This window comes from Natator depressus, chromosome 10 (assembly GCF_965152275.1).
Source record: "Natator depressus isolate rNatDep1 chromosome 10, rNatDep2.hap1, whole genome shotgun sequence".
In the NCBI taxonomy this organism is placed as follows: domain Eukaryota; kingdom Metazoa; phylum Chordata; order Testudines; family Cheloniidae; genus Natator; species Natator depressus.
The window spans coordinates 3,215,726-3,232,293 of NC_134243.1; the positions used below are offsets into that span (position 1 = coordinate 3,215,726).

Below are 16,568 nucleotides of genomic sequence, written 5' to 3' on the forward strand. Positions count from 1 at the left end.
AGGAGCCCCCGCGCAGGGGCCTCACTCTGACAACCACGCCTATGATCCCACCCTGACCCTCCGTGCCCTTCATGAACCCGAGCTCTCAGGTGACCAGTTACCGCCAGATGCAACTCGGGGGCGGGGCTCCCGGCTCGGTTAGCCAATGAGCTGAGAAGAGGGTGTGCGCCAAAACCAGTTGCCCAATGAGATGGTAGGGGCGGGGCTGAGGGTCCCCGCGCGACGGCCCCAAGGTTATGCATCCGTCACCCATTGGGCCACAGAGTGGGCGGGACTCCGCGCCCGCTTCCCCCAACGAGCAACGGCGTGGGCGGGGCTCCCTCCCCCAATTTGTGGCGCGGGCGGGGCTCCGGGGGCGGCCGCCCAACTGCCCGCCGCCTGGGCGGGCCCCGCGCCGAGCGAGCGCGCAGGCGCCGGGCGGAGCGGAGCGGGCCGGGCCCTTCGGTCGCACCATGGCGCAGGGCTCGGCGCGCCGGTGCCTGCGGCTGGAGCCGGCCGCGGCCCGCGAGGTGCTGGGCGCGGCCGACACGCTGCTGTTCGACTGCGACGGCGTGCTGTGGCGGGGCGACGCGGCGGTGGCGGGCGCGCCGGCCGCGCTGAGCCGCCTGCAGGCCCGGGGCAAGCGCCTCTGCTACGTGACCAACAACAGCAGCCGCACGCGGGACGCCTACGCCGAGAAGCTGCGGCGCCTAGGCTTCCCCCCGGCCGAGCCCCGCCAGGTCTTCGGCTCGGCCCACTGCGCCGCCCGCTACCTCCGCCAGGCCCTGCCGCCCGGCGCCGCCGCCTACGTGCTGGGCGGCCCCGCCCTCGGCGCCGAGCTGCGGGCCGCCGGCGTCCCGCACCTGGGGCCCGGCCCCGCCGCCCTGCCCGGGCCGGGCCCGGCGGACTGGGCCCGCGCGCCGCTGGACCCGGCCGTGCGCGCCGTGCTGGTGGGCTTCGACGAGCACTTCTGCTACGCCAAGCTGTGCCAGGCGCTGCGCTACCTGCAGCGGGGCGGCCCCGGCTGCCTGCTGCTGGGCACCAACCGCGACCACCGCCTGCCGCTGGAGGGCGGCGCCGCCATCCCCGGTGCGTGGCCGGGCCCCGCTCCCGCTCCCCCTGAGGCGGGCGGGCGGGCTGGGCGGGGGGGGCGCGATGGGGCCGCTCCGATGGCGGCGGCCCGGCCCTGGCCTCGGCCTGCCGCCGCTTCCCTCCCGAGACCCCGCCCTGGAAGCACCGCCGGCTTTTGCGTGCGCGTTTCCGCGTTACTGGGGGGGGCCTTGAAATATCGCCAAAAGCGTGTCCCCTTCGGAGCTGAGCGCCACGTCGGCAGCCCCCTCGGCCGGGCAGTGCGCTGATCTGTGGGGTCGCAGCTGCCCGCGCCCCATCCGCAGCCCCCTCAGCCGGCTGGTGCCCTGGCACCGTGGGTCACAGCTGTCACGCGGCTCCCTGCCCCGTCCGCAGCCCCCTTGGGCAGGCGACGGGCTTGCCCCCTCGGGTCACAGCTGTCACGCGGCTCCGTGCCCCGTCCGCAGCCCCCTTGGGCAGGCGACGGGCTTGCCCCCTCGGGTCACAGCTGTCACGCGGCTCCGTGCCCCATCCGCAGCCCCCTTGGGCAGGCAGTGTGGTGGTATCTGATGTCACATCTGTTACGGTTCTGTGCTCCATCCATAACCCCCTCGACCAGGTCATGTGCTGACGCGCAGAACTGTCACACAGCTCCATGGCACATCCAGCCTACTTCACTCCAACGCTGGAATGAGGAAAGGGCCATTCAGTTATTCTCCATGTTCTTCCTTCGGAGAACCCTTTGTGGGCACTACTTTAACTGTCCCTTTGCCCTGGCATCAGCTCCTTTGCTCTCCAGCCCAACCCTAAGTTATAGTGAATGAAAAGTGCTTTCCTGAACAGCATGCATCCTTTATTAGCATTCTGTAGCTTCTTATTTAGTTTCTTAACCCTTCTTTCTTTGTTGCAAGAGGTATGGATGTGATGGCAGTACCTACAGCTTTTATGACTTAATCCTCCATTTGAGTCTCCTCTGCTGTATTTTGTTAGAGAATATGGGGGGACACCTATGCTGCTTGTATATGGGCCTCTGGATGCCACTACAAGTTTTGGAGACAGGTGTCTTTCCTGGATACAGTCCACTGACTACAGCTGCGTAGAAACCAGCACTCTGATGCTGGGTGGTTGGGGACCATGCTGTCTCCATGCTTCAGGGCTGCCCTGTTCCCTAGTGGAGCCTGGATTTGTTGGGACCAGTGGTCCCCAGCAGCCTGATCTCTATGGTTGAACATACAGGTAGAAACTTCCCAATTCCAGTCAGAGCAAATGAGGCAGTCTAAATCTGGAGTACTCTGGAATGTGAGAAGCTTGAGGGGTTTGACTATGGCTGACCTGTGGCCTAAGTGCCCTCTAAGCTCCCAGAGCGGGCCTGCCGTGGCGAGAGAGGGCTGGGGGGAGTCCTCTCTCCCCACCACAGCCCCAGGGCAGCCTGCACCCTGAATCCCTCATCCCCGGCCCCACCCCAGAGCCCGCAACTCCAGTCAGCCTTCACACACACACACCCGCACCCCTGCCCCAGCCTCCTGCACTCCGAACCCCTTGCCCCCCCACCCCTCCCATGTGAATTTTATTATGTGCACCAGTATGAAGGTGATGTGTCACACATCACTTCTATATTGGTGCACATACCAAAATTAATTCCGCACATGGATGTAAAAAACTTGAGGGAACACTGCCTGTGGCCCCCATTTTACCTGTTCAGTCACAACTGGATTTTCTAGAAAAACGTGTACTCTAAACCCTCTTCTGTTGCAGTAACATGCAAGCACCCCACCCTTTGCAGCCGACTGGGAATCTGGTGGAATGCAGGCACAGCAGTGAGGTCTATATGGCAGCAATCACTCTGCATGGCTTTGCTGGCAGGGTAGCTCAGCAACCCTCTTAGTTATTGCGAATTACAGTATTTTACAAAATGAGAGGGAGGGATTGGACTTCCCACTCTGCCTTAATCTGCACCAGGCAAGCTGCCTCTTGCCCATTATTAGGTCTTTAATACTGTGGGGTTACACTTCTGAAATACCATGCAGTGCAGCACTGACTCATCTGGTACCACAAGTCCTCGCCTATATTTCACTTAGCTTTTCTCTTCTGCCTTCAGGGACTGGCTGTCTTGTGAAAGCAGTGGAGATGGCAGCAGAACGTGAGGCATTCATCATAGGCAAGCCCAGCCGATACATTTTCGACTGTGTGTCTAGTGAGTTCAAGATCGAACCTGCTCGTACCATCATGGTGGGAGATCGACTGGACACAGACATCCTTATGGGCAATAACTGCGGCCTCACCACCCTCTTGACTCTCACTGGAGTCACTACTCTGGAAGAAGTAAAAGGTCACCAGGAGAGTGACTGCCCTTCCAGGAAAAGCCTGGTTCCTGATTACTATGTTGATAGCATAGCTGACCTTCTTCCTGCACTTGAGGATTAAAATAGCAAAAACCTCTCCAACTCCTGAAATGGTACCCATGTTAGTGAAGGGCAGTAGTTAATATCACCTCTGATTATTTTAACACACACAGTGTGACACCACTTGCAATTGCAAACTGTTAGCTTTTAACCTTCAATTTGAGTCCTACGATAATTTTGTTTACAAATCTTATTTTCAAAATGCACTTTGAAATGAAGAGGGCATTATAGTGTCACCCAGTCTTGTGTTTTTTAAAGTCAACAAGTACATCCAAATGTTTGCAATATTAGGTGTCAGGGTATTGTTTTTCTGGACTGGGTTAAGGAAAATAGAATAGATTTAAAAAAACAAACCAACCGTGCAGTATGTTTTGATGGACAAACCATAGCTCAGACTTGATTATTCAGGGAATTAACTCTTTGGGTATATAGCTGTCCAATGGCTCTCTTCTCCTATGCTTGCACAGGCTGCTTCAGTTAGAATTTTGGTCCCATGCTGGGTTCTTGATGCTTACTCAGGTCCTGTTCTAGACATGCAGCCTGTTGCAGTGTAACTTGAAGGGAGAGCTGTTCAAATATCTGTCCTGTATTTGATCGTATAAATTGCAGTTGTGATACAAACTAGACTGGTTCTACATGCAAAGGATATTAATGGTATCTTCTCTATGTTGTATTTGTCCAAATATTGGATGTATATGTAAAGTATGTGTGGTATATAAAGTAATTACCCTGACTGACACTAAATATATATCAGAAATGTATTTAAAGTATACATTAAACATAATATATTGAGAATGTATCTTGTTTCCCAAAAGGAAGGATATGAGGAATTTTCTTCACTCTTTATTAAGGATTAATTTTTAAAGGCACTTGCATCCTAATGAGATAATGCAGTAAGTGTAATCACAGAACTGTCCTACATTAATACCATTTGCAAGAAAGAATTATATCAATGGATATTTTAAAAAAAAAAAGTCCATTCTGATCATCCTTAGAACTCCCTAGTCCCTCAATAGCAAAACAAATGTTTGCCTGGACTTCAGCGGCAAACCCTAAATCTGCTCCTCCTTTGAAGAATCTGGGTAGTACACATGGTAAATCTTTCTTCCTCCCTGGGCTTATTGTGGGTGGAATAGTGAGTAAGTACTGGAACAGCATGGGGCTTCCTTTACATTTCTGATTTTAATACCTTCCTTGCAGAGCTGGTGTGAGGGCCTGACACCAGCTACTTGCCTAGGTAAGAATGAATGCTCAGGTTATTTTGCTTCGCAACTTTAAAATAGGCCTCCAGATAGCTTTTGTTCTTGCTGCACTAACAGCCACAATGAATATTTTAAGCTTGTGTGTTTAAAAAAATAACTCAAGTAATCAGATATGCAAATTGCGTGTTCCGTTATTCCACAGAAGTTCTATTGGCAATTGAAGGAGAGCATGTTTTAATTTCTCTCTCATTGTTCAGTTTGAACTAGTCTGGCAGTGTATATTAGTGCCACTTCCTCGTACTTAAACACTTGAAACATGTAAATGTATCATCTTGTTCATACAGCAATAATTGTGCAGTTCATAATATCTTTCAGTGTTACCAGGATATGAGCTGAAAAAACTCTTACAAAAGGTTAGTTATAAGTTGATGTCCGCATTCATCTGTAACTCGAAGTGTGTAAGAGGCATGAGTCATATCTCTACCCTGTATTATGTGTCCTTTGTAAGCCTCAAAAGGCTCTAGCTGAAATGCCTGTGTCATGTAGAATTTGTTCTTGACACTAGTTAATGTAGAATTGGACATAGTGGGTTTATTGCTGTTAGGGAAGACTTCAGATACAATATGTTCTTTGATTTATTTTCTATACTTGTGCTTATCAAATTCTATAGAGATTCAGGAAAATATATTAAGTAAAGAAGTAAATATCAGTGTGGTATTAAACCATATAACAGCTGCACATAATCCCTGTTGAGAACTACACCTATACAATGGTACCATTACCTCTATTCATTCAGTCTTTCCGTAAGTATTGTGGAATTGTATTGGTGAAAGCATTTATTATGCTTAGAGTCTCCATATAAATTTTGTTGGAGTTGTTAGTCCTATACTTGAATTTACATTAAACTTACAAACCTGTTTTTCCTCTGGCTTTTCTCATTGTTTCTGTGGTCTGTTCTGTGTTTACATGCAATATTTCATGTTGTTGTAACTATTACATCTAAAGGGGTGAAATACACATGCTATTATATTGCTAACTCTAATTTTTAGAACTAATATTCACTCAATATCTTATTCTCCATTTTCAATACCTAGATCCAGCAATGAGTGAGTTGCAGAAGCCTATGACCTGGGTAGCATTTTCACATTCTTGCATTTTCAAACAAAATACCTTACTCAGCATGGCTAAGCAGATTCCTGCCCCTTTTTGTTCAGATAAATTAGAATAGTTTGTGAAAGATTTCACTTGACTTTTCTGTCTCTGAGAGCATATATGTGGTGTGAACTTGTTTGGAAGAAGGGTAGAGTGAATGTTCAAATGCTGGTCAGGAGTTACTCTTGCTGGACTAACCAGTGTGGTTAAATTGCATCACTGCCTACTCTTTCTTCATCGGAGCTGAAGCTACTTCCTTTAAGGAACATGTTGTGCTGCAGTATTTCACAATGCCGGCATGTGCTGCAGAGTTATTTCCTTGTACTACTTTTACAACTTGAAAGGAATGAGAAAAGTGGCAGGTAACCCTCTGGCCGTAGCAGAACGTAGGCATGCTTTCTTAATTATGTGTCGTGAGCACTGTATGGTTGATTTCTAATACATTAACTTCACACTGTCTTCCCTGAATTTTCAAGTCCTACAGAAGTAACAATAGAATGAGAAGAAGCACAACTTTCTCCACTGTCAGTTTCCCTTTTTGTATCTTTCCAATATAAACCAGTGGGTCCCAGATAACAAGGGTGGAGCCCTCTTTGGTCCTCTGCACAGTTGAGAGGCAATGTGGAGGGCAGGCCAGGTGCTTCAAAAGGAATGAAAAACCAATGACCAGCCACTTTGGGCTTGCACCTGCAGTAAGGTTTAGCTTTATCCCAAGCTTGTTATGAAAATTCTTCAAGACAGCCTGCTCAGGGTTGTTAAGAGTACAAGGAAACTGCTGCATTACTCTTCTAGATCTCCTCTGGGTAAACTGGTGGTTGTAGGACTTACAAAAGTCTTACTTGTATAAGATCTGCTTTAAAGAGGGTCCTCTATAGGGCCATGATGAAGCCCATAGCATTTATTATAATAGAGGTTGGGCTTGATGTGGCCACATTTCTGAGCTCTAGCTAACCCTACAGGAATACACAGGGTACCTGGTATCAGTCAACCTATAAAACTGACAACCAGTAGGAAAAGCTGTATATCTAAGTACTATAACATACAGATCCCTTCGTCTTTGGCTGCCAGTGAGGGTGATTGGTAGTAGCTTTGCAATGCGGGTACCTCTTCACTGGGAACTGGACTATGCTCATTAAAGTAGCTGAGATACATAGGTGGATCCTGGGGCAAATCTGTACTGTGATGACCTGTGCTGCATCGGTCTCAGGGTGAATAAAAATCAAGGTAAATAAAAATGGTTTTTGAAATTTTTTTTAAAAATCCATTTAAAATTAAATTTGAAATTAACCTATGTTAAGGCCTAAACTTACTATAGTCTGTTAAAACTATTTAAATTAAATACACAAATATTTAGCTGCCAATTTTAGAGAGTCAAATCACTGAACTGCTGGAAGTCACTAGCTAAGCACCTGGAACCAGAGTTTGTTGAAGTGCTAAATCAACTTCTGACAGCCATAGCCTCTTCTGCAGGTGCAGAGAGTTTTCTTCATTTCAATTTATTCAACTAGTTCAGTTCAATGACTAGATCATTCAAACTTAGAAACCAATTGGGAGTTGAAAAAGCTTGTTTTTCTCTTCCAATCTATGGGGAAAAAACTAGATATAAGAGGATGAGATCTAAAATCTTGAAGGATGTGATGACAGAAACCATCATTTCAATTCACTGATTACAGATACTTCTGTTGCACTTAACTCATTTATTAAACAATGTTTTGATAAACATTTTTCTTATGTATCTGGCACATTTAAAGTAGTTTTATTAATTTTTTTGAAAAATGCTGTTTTGTCCATTTTAAATAGAATTTTAATATTCATACAAACCACTAGAAAGAAAGGAATTAATAATCTAACTTCTTAAACGTTAAAATTAAGAATCTGAATAAATGTACATTAAGTTTATAATATCTTAGATCTATTGTATTCTCCTAGTTAACAAAAAGAAGCACCAGTTTAGTGTAAAGGCTATATTTAGTTGCAAATCAACTTGTTTCAAGGATTACCAACCAATGAGAATCAACCTTTCCTAAGGAAAATAACTAAAAAATACGAATGCAAAACATGATTAAAACTGATGATTAAAATAGCTTTTATTTAAATCAATTCACTCTGATCAGTCCTAGAGATAAAACCGTTTGACTTCAGCCTCCCAGAACTATCTGACCAGCATTACATTCACTTTGAAATGTAAAAGTAATTAGATAACAAGGGCAAACGGCTGCTCTCCCCTATTCATTTTCAATTTTTCCTAATAAATAAGACTTGGCATCTGCCATAAGTGTGGCTGGATAACACAGAAGGCCCTGCACAAAGCCCGTGATTGTGTTCCAACTGAATACCTTCAGCTGACTCACAAGGGGAGGCAGGAAGAGCATCTTTACGCCAGTGACAGTATCTCTCCACAGTATCTGTTTTGCCCCCATTTACTGGATCTAAAGTTTCAGCCTCCACGTGGGTTTCTCTGAGCTGAGAGGCTGGGGTAGGGATTTTATTTGGCTGTGATGGACACATCCTTCATTTCCAGCTGCATTCAGAGGGTTCTGATCATGCACAATCTGTACATTATCAGGAGACGCAGGAGCAAGGGCTGTGTCTAGATTGGGAGGATGGAGGAAGAAAGGAGCAGTGCTGGCAACGCCACCTCTGCAGTAAGTATCCCTTCTGTCAGGGAACAGCCAGACCAAGGACCCCAGGACCAGTTGCCTCCACCAAGTCCTTAGTTCTGTGTTTTCACAGGTTGTTGGAATGGGAGTTACCAGACTTTCCAAGGTGCTGAGCACCTGCAACTCACACAGACTAACGTGATATTTGTGAGGGCTCAGCATTTCCAAAGTGCCTATCACTGACTCAACTAGTTGGACTAAAATCTTCGTTCCTGTAAACCTGTTGGAATCATATCATCTGCTGATTTGCTGCAGATGCCCCTATGTACATAGCATGGAATACACATAAGATGAACTAGCATCCAGGGACATGTTTGTAGTGAAATCAAATGGAAGTGATACCAATCCATCATAAAGTGCATATTGCAAGTCAATTGGAATTTGCAGAGTTACAGAGGACCTTTCACAGAGGAAAGAGCTCTGTGAAAGATAGGACTTCATTAGACCTTCATTATACAAGGGTTCCCTTGTCCATGTGTCTGTGTAAATCTGCCCCTGCAATCCAGGGGAATTTCACTTGCAATTGAAAATCTCATATCAATAAGTCTTGTGCAAATTTATATTCAAACAAACAGGCTTTTGAATGTAAGTATCTTTAATTTTTTTATCTGTTACATCCAGTGGGTGATTTAATATTTAATGCATTTTTCTAGAATATACAGTAGATCAACAACTGTAAAGTATGTGTTTAAAAATATAAATTCTAACAACTTGATGAACTTTTAGAAGTTCATTTACTGTTTGATTCTAACATCTACTTGCCTGAAATTATTTGATTTATCCCTGTGCTTCAGAGCCCGAGAAACAGGTTATTTTGTTGTTAAATCTGCATTCTGCTATTGTATTTTCTTGGTGTAACATGCTTTGTTTACAATCTGTTATGAAATTACTACAAAAATGTTTCAAACACAAACATAAAAGTGAGACTGAACCTTTTCCATGTAGTAATGAAAATGCTCTGTGTATCAAAACGTACTGTGGAAACATTAGAAATACCCATCTGACTTAGTCTCTAAGGTGCCACAAGTACTCCTTTTCTTTTTGCGAATACAGCCTAACACGGCTGCTACTCTGAAACCCATCTGACTTTAATTTTTTTTGCTTTAAGTAAAAACTGTCACAGGAAAATAAGATATAAGCAATTATCTTTTGTAAAAGAGGGGCAACGGACCATCGTTGCAGTGTACAGGGAATTTTAAAAAAAGATTTTTTTTTCTATTTCAAAACAAGATAATGGCATTTAATACTAAAATATCTATCTTCTAAATCTTCCCCATGGTAAAAAGTAAGGTAGCAGCTTTTCCACCCAGGAAGCCTGGTTGGTTCAAGTAACTGTACAAACATTTTAAGGGCTTCCTATCTACATGGGGAAATTATTGAGAGAACTATAGTGGTATGATTATACCACTATGGCTATGTTGGTATAACGTCTCATGTAGACACGCTCTGTTCCAGAATAAAAGTGACTCTGTTCCAGTATCATTACTCTGCTTTGGAAGTTCTGCTGGCCAGTTTCTCCCATATAGACAAGCCCTTACACTTTGCCTTTAATCCACAGGGCTGCCCATCCAGCACCTTTCATGAGCAATAATTTACTTCTGCAACTTAAACAAATAAATAAATGTTTAACTCCATTTGCTTTCTTATTTATTGATCTGTGTCTTGGCTCCTAGGAGAGAAGACCTCTGGCAGAATCCAAAACTCCTTCCAGAATACTTTGGGTCATCTTGTCTGTAATCTTGTTTTTCGCCATTGTTGGCATCAGTGTGGTGGTAATTTTCAGCTTTACCCGTAGGACTACCAAGGTAAGGAATTAATTCATTTATGGTTCCATATACATAGTTCAATTTCCTATGGGAATATTTTGAAATTGATCTTGTGGGCCGGGGAAGAGGGAGCACAGAGGAAACCTTCCACAAATTTTTTTCTTCCTCTTTTTACAGTAGATCAAATACAACAAATACACAGCTACTTATAAATATCCGGAAAGTTTTGCCAGTTGCTTGACCTCATGTTGTCAAATTCTGCCCTCAATTACCCTTGGAGTCAGTAGGATTACATGGTTCAGAATTTTGTCCAAAGGATGCCTTTTACCTTCCTGAGAGCAGACATCCAATTTTTCTTAACTGTTCCTGATATTTTAATCTCTCATAATAAATGCTGCCTCCCAGCAATAACAACATCACTCTCTGTAATCCCAGGGAGAGTCTGGATGGAGGGGAATACAATTTTTCTTTCTTGTCAAGAATCTGACAGCCAAATGGTCAAGGGTAAAAAAAGAAAAATATTGATGTTTGCTCCTAGTTAAGAAATCGAATAAAAACAAGCGTGGCCAATTCCCACTGGTCAGGACCAGATTAAGGAACCGGTGCCATAGGCCTGTGCCAAGAGCCCATCTTTTGGATTCATGTGACTACATCAGAATCTGTTTTCTTTTTGTTCTTTTCTTTCTTTGTTTTTTTTAAAGTACATTTCAAGCCCTTTATGCTTACTAATAAGTGTTGAAAACATGATCCAAGCATGACTGTCTCAAGTCGTCCGTGCTTGAGTCTGCAGAGAGCCTGAAACAATAACTCTGAGGTATGAACTGCACGACTTAGCTCATGGAGGTGTTAACTCCAAGACCCTTTGCTCTGGAGGCCTTCCCAGCTAAGGTGTCCTTGTGTGACAGAAGGAGGGCAACAGCCCCACCCACCCAAGCAAATGCACCCCAGCTAAAGGGTTTAAGTAATAGGGAGTGCCTGCTGCCCCGCTCTGGGAGAGAGCAGCGCTCTTGTTGTTACTCCTGGGAAGGAAAAAAGGGTCCCGTGCCATGGCCCCTGCTTCTCTGGGAGGAGGTGGGGGGGTGGAGCATGTCCTTGTTCCGAGGGCCCTGGTTTGCCTACTCTGCCCTTGCCCCTCATGTAACTCTACTGCAGTCAGTAAGATGAGATCAGGGATTAATCTGCCCCAGTGTCCCTTTTAAGGTGACCTGCCAATAGCAGCCCTCAATAAATGCATTTGAGAAGCCACAGTATCACAGTAGTGTCCAAGTGGGGGGGGGGGGGTGTTTCAAGGAATGATGCACGTAGCCTGGTGTGCTATTTACATCTTGGGGAGAACTCATCTGCAGGGGACGGCTAAATCAAAGGAGTCTGAATATCCCATTTGTTAATAAAGGCAGGTGCTGTTCTCTTCTAAGCAAACAGATTACATGTGTGATTATAACCTCCTGCCACTAGGGTAGCCGTAGAGGGTTGGTGCGCCCACACAGCGAGCAGTGCTGGCGGGGAACAGGTGAGCAGTGAGGCTCCTCCCTTCGGCATCCTCCATTTGACGGAGCTCCTTGGGAGCCTCACTGGGATCCAGCGCTTCCTCTCTGCCAGCGAATACACTGCCCTCTATTAGGGCGAATGTCTGCATGGGTGCCAGGGGCAGCCCTGGTGTAACTATCCCCTGCACTGGCTGTCACGGAGCTGGCCTGGCCTCTGCTCAGCACTCCCACACTGGCTCCATGTTTGCCTCCAGCTGCATGGCTGGGGGCCCCTGCCGGAGACCAGCTCTCGCCCACCCCAGATAGCGCCCAGCATGTGCTCCTGCTCACATGCCCTCGGTTTGAATCTGCCCTCTGGAATCTGCTTGCCCCCTTGTGCTGACAGAGTCTGCATTTGGCTCTGTTCATTGTTAAATAGCTCAGACTAAGAACGTGTGGAAGCGAAGGTCCTGGGAGGTTATTCTCGTAACGAGTGAAAAGCACATGCACGTTCCCTGAAGCAAGTGGCTGAGAACGATTAGAGAGGAAAAGATGCCTCCCTTGGGCCAGCTGATCCCCCCCCCCCCCTCCCAGGCTCTGTAGCCACAATCCCAACCCGTCACTCCTTGGGGCTGGGAGCGCAGCCTCTGCTCTCATTTTGTGTGTGTGTGTGTGCTCAGCCTGTCTTGCAGATTGTGCGGCTAACGTTTCAGAATCACCAGGGCTCCCAGACGAATCAGTCGGCCTTTGTTGACAAGTCCAAGAATACTGTTACTTATCATGTAACTTCGCCAAGTAACCACACAACGGTGGTCTTGTTCGACAGCAAGAATGTGAGTGCAACAGAGCAGGAGGGCTTTGCTTGGTGTTACCATCTCTTTGATTGAAATGGGTGACTTTGCAATTATAAGAGTAAATGTCTCAGAGAAAAGTTTCAACTAATTCGTGCCTGATTGTCGTCGGTTTGAGAGCTAGGTGCAGACAAGGGGGTGGTAGTGATCAGCTGGTTTTTTCTAATGATCCTTTCAGAAGCTTCAGGGAAGCACGTGTTGGCCCTTCGTCCAGGCAGCCTGAGGCAGGAATACATACCGTTTACAGCACTGACTCTGGGATGCGCTGTTCCTCCCTGCACATCAACTGCTTTTACACAAATCCTAGAGCTGAGGTGGCTTTGGAGATGGCTGCTGTGCTATACTGGAAAGCCATTAAATGCGAGACTCTGTCCAAGATGGGGAGCTGTCCAATGTCATTTTAATGACCCCATTTTATCCCCTATCTTCCCCGCATCGCTGACCATGCAACAGGGAAAGGACTCTGCAGCAGATCCTTGAGTGATGGAGACAAAGCGGTCTGAGTAGGTGACCAGGACTTTGGAACTCATGAGTTCTAATGCCAACCTCCGCAGATTCCCATTCATAATCCCAGGGACCCCACCTCCTTTCCTGTTCATCATTGCCCAGTCCCACCTCCCTTCCCAACTGTGATCACATGGCACCCCTATGGCAACTACAGGAATTACTTGCTTGCAAAAGTATCAAAGCCCATTTAGTACTTTCCTTTCTTCTAATGCAATTTAGCAGGTGAAATGAGAACAGCTTGCACACTGTCACCAGCTAGCTCTCTACAGGCAGCTTCCAACTGCTCCTTGGACCACAGTTGGAGAGCTACTGTTGTGTATATACCACTGCAAATTCCCACTGCTGATCCACAGTCAGCGGCTAATAAATCTCCCCCACCCCATTTCCAGGGCTATGCTCATTCCTGTCGAAAGGCAGCCATTCTGGCTGCTGCTTTGAAAAACAATGCAGGACAAAGGGAAGACTTTCTATTAAGTGTTAGCTTAGATAAGCACTGCATACACACATGCTGTGTCAATGAAACATACGCTGTTCTGTGTTATGTTTTGCACAGGGCTATGTCTGCTATAAACTCGCAGATCAAAATGCATGTTACCTGCGGAAGATGGATGATTGGGATCTTGAGAACGTGCAGATATCTTTCAATCTGTCTGAGCACAGGGTGAGCAGTTACATGATTTCTGCACAGGGGAAGCTGAACCGCTGGGGGAGGAATAGACACCAGCTTCCCAAAGGCTCTCTAGAATCTTGTTAAATCCCCATTGCTGGGTGGATTTGTTTTCCTAGTGAACGTTTTTATACATTGAACCAAGGTGATGCAAGTGAAGCTAAACAGAACCACCAGCTCTTCCAGCTGTAAAGGAACTTTTTGGTATTTCCTCATTTTGTACCATTTGTACTTCTAAGATGAGAGCAGAGGGCTATTTTCCTTCAGAGAATAGTGCCACTCGATTCTGCCTTGCACCGGTAGCCAGGTTGGATTGTGACAGAACAGTTCAAATGACACTGGGAGGAAATGGCTGACTGGGTTTATAGTGATTTAATATTTTTTGTACAAAACATAAGAAGGGGGATGGAAGGGCAAGACAGTGGTGTGCCATGGGATGTGAATAACTGGACTTTAACAAACCCCAGTCGCACTGTACTGGCTTGGCAGATTCTGTTACCTGCTAATAATAATTCTGGGGAAGAAGACACAAAGGTGGTTTTGTTAGCAAATCAACAGTGGAAATAAGTTTTGAGTAATGATGTATAACAACCCTCTGAACAAAATGTTAATGGATTTAATAGAGGGGAAAGCCAGCTTCTATTTCAAGAAGACAGAGGGCCCTATTTTTTGAATGTCAGAAAACAGATGCCAAGCTCTGGGCCAGGCTGTGCTGGATTTCCTTACTGCCTTGATAATGAGGGCTGCTTAATGCAGACTCATCCTTTACTTTCCTTACCCCACTCCCTTGCTGGATAAGGACCATTTAGAATAAACTAACAGAGGAATGAGAGACCCCTGAGAATGTCAACAAAATGCACCCAGGAAAGAGAACCCTTCAGCGGAAGCAGTGTTCTGGGTTCAAGGCCTCTGCAGGGTTGTTAAATGAAACTAAAGAAAGAATGACAGCCCCAGAGGCAGCACCTCTGGTGGTCACAGCAGGAAAACAGCAAGTCTGTCTTGGTTTTAGTCCTGTCTCTGCCAGTCACTGAGTGTGGGGCCTCAAGGTCTTATCTGGATACTCTGGTGAAGGAGAGATTCACACCTGTGTGTGTCAGGTTCCCCACCTGTAAGTAGGGATAGTAAGAGACTTAATTATTGTCTGTGAGGCACTGGCAGATTCTTGGGTGAAAGGGCAAAGGGACATTCTCATGTGGTCTTTGCTGTTAAAGTGACTTTTTCCCACAGGAGGCCTCAGAGTCAACATGGGAGACCTGCATCCAAGCTCCCCTCCCGTGAGGTAGCGTCCTGAGAGGAGGACAAGCCCTCCTGCCCCCCTCAGAAGGGTTCCACCCATCGCTCATCCTGTCCTTCCTAGCCACAAGTAAAGTTCCTGTGAGAGGGGAGATTCCATAGAGAGGTCCCTGTGCTTGCCACTAGGTTAGGGATTGCTCTTAGAGGGTCTGTGAAATGAAACCAGAGACAAGAAGTCCCTTGGGGACACTTTCTTTCCTGTGATATTCCTTTCAGGTCAATCAGCTGCTGCTTCAGAATAATCAAACCAAGTACTACAGAGAGTTCCTGGGGATCTTGCCGGGGAGACAAGCAAATGCCGGAAGCCTGGGGGAAGCCATCCAAACCCTGTGTGAGCAGACTTTCATCTACTGGGTCAGGAAAGGGGATGGTAAGTTAGAGGAACTACCCTTCAAAGGAGGGGAGCAGTCATTGCTTCTGAACTGAGGATCATGGACCTGGAGAAATAATGGGCAAAGGGGGGTTCAGATATGTCATATGTGGAGACAAGAGATGCTGTAAGTGACATGAGTGCAGGTTATCACTGCTGCTGGCTTGACAGTCCAGGCACATGAAGTGGTCTCTGCCTCCCCAGACAGACATGGAGCTATGCTAGTGCAAACTTCCCCATCCTAGCGTGATAATGAGCATTAACTCTGCTGAGCTGAATCTCCAGGACCATTTGATATTGGCCACTTTGCTCAGACTTTTAACAGTGGGGCCAGCAGCGATGGCTTCTGTAACATGGACAAGGCACTGTCCTAAGATCAAACAACTCATTTCACTAGTCACTGCATGGCTGTTAGATGCTAACAACTTCCAGCCACATCAAGCTGGCTTGGTATTGAATTAGTGAGGAAAGGCTGCATCCTATTTCCCCTGGCTTGAGCCACTCCACATGCCCCAGGTAGAAGAGTGGAATAAAAATCAATAATGACCATCTCAGGGAGCCCCACCTCAATGGCTTTGGCAGTTTAATATTCACCATCTCCTCTCCCCCCTCCGAAAGTGATCCACTGAAGAGCTTGTTCTGTTTTAACTGAGCTCTTCAAGGACAGAGAGCTGGGAAGACTCTTACCACAGGTTTCCCATGTTTCATTCTCCAGAGGGGCAGCATTCCTACATGTGAAGGATTTGCGACAGGCCAAGCTCTTTCTGTGCATTTTATCTCATTTTTTTTGCAGGCCCTGGGAAGAAGCGGCTCATTTACCTATGCATTGACATCTGTTTTCCAAGCAACATTTGCTTGTCTGTCTGCTTTTATTACCTTCCTGATTAAGCCCTGCTCCAAGGGGACTGACTCCCCCTGCTACTTCTCTTTGTACTTGAATTTAAATCCTGAAAAGCCTCTGACTTAAATAAGCTAATGTCTAAGGTTATTCAGATAACTTCCATATGAAAGGCTCCGATCCTGATTTCATGATGCAATTTGAGAGGTTGGGAAAGTGACAGAAGGGATCAAATTAAACAGGACTATTTCCAAAAGCATGTTGCAATATATATACACATTTTATTTACAACCCTATGCCTGGGCTGGGACCTGTAGACACGCATGTAGAGTAATTACATCACATAG

General features: G+C 46.4%; 2 protein-coding genes across 2 annotated transcripts; both read left to right on the forward strand.

Moving 5' to 3' along the window:
- The first annotated feature begins 452 nt into the window (after positions 1-452).
- PGP (phosphoglycolate phosphatase) lies at positions 453-5,575 on the forward strand. The gene is made up of 2 exons (XM_074965001.1): positions 453-1,068; positions 3,146-5,575. Exons 1-2 carry the CDS (start codon positions 453-455, stop codon positions 3,469-3,471), a joined length of 942 nt encoding a protein of 313 aa, XP_074821102.1. The 3' UTR covers positions 3,472-5,575.
- Positions 5,576-10,043: 4,468 nt separating this feature from the next.
- BRICD5 (BRICHOS domain containing 5) lies at positions 10,044-16,439 on the forward strand. Its single transcript, XM_074964866.1, is given in 5 exon segments — positions 10,044-10,268; positions 12,376-12,528; positions 13,607-13,714; positions 15,230-15,383; positions 16,177-16,439. Coding segments are annotated over 5 exon segments (735 nt in total). The 3' UTR covers positions 16,272-16,439.
- Positions 16,440-16,568: the final 129 nt, after the last annotated feature.

Coding starts and splice junctions, on each gene's coding strand:
- PGP (XM_074965001.1), top strand. CDS start 453: ATGGCGCAGGGCTCGGCGCGCCGGTGCCTGCGGCTGGAGCCGGCCGCG. Junction 1,069..3,145: donor GGGCGGCGCCGCCATCCCCG/GTGCGTGGCCGG, acceptor TTCTGCCTTCAG/GGACTGGCTGTCTTGTGAAA.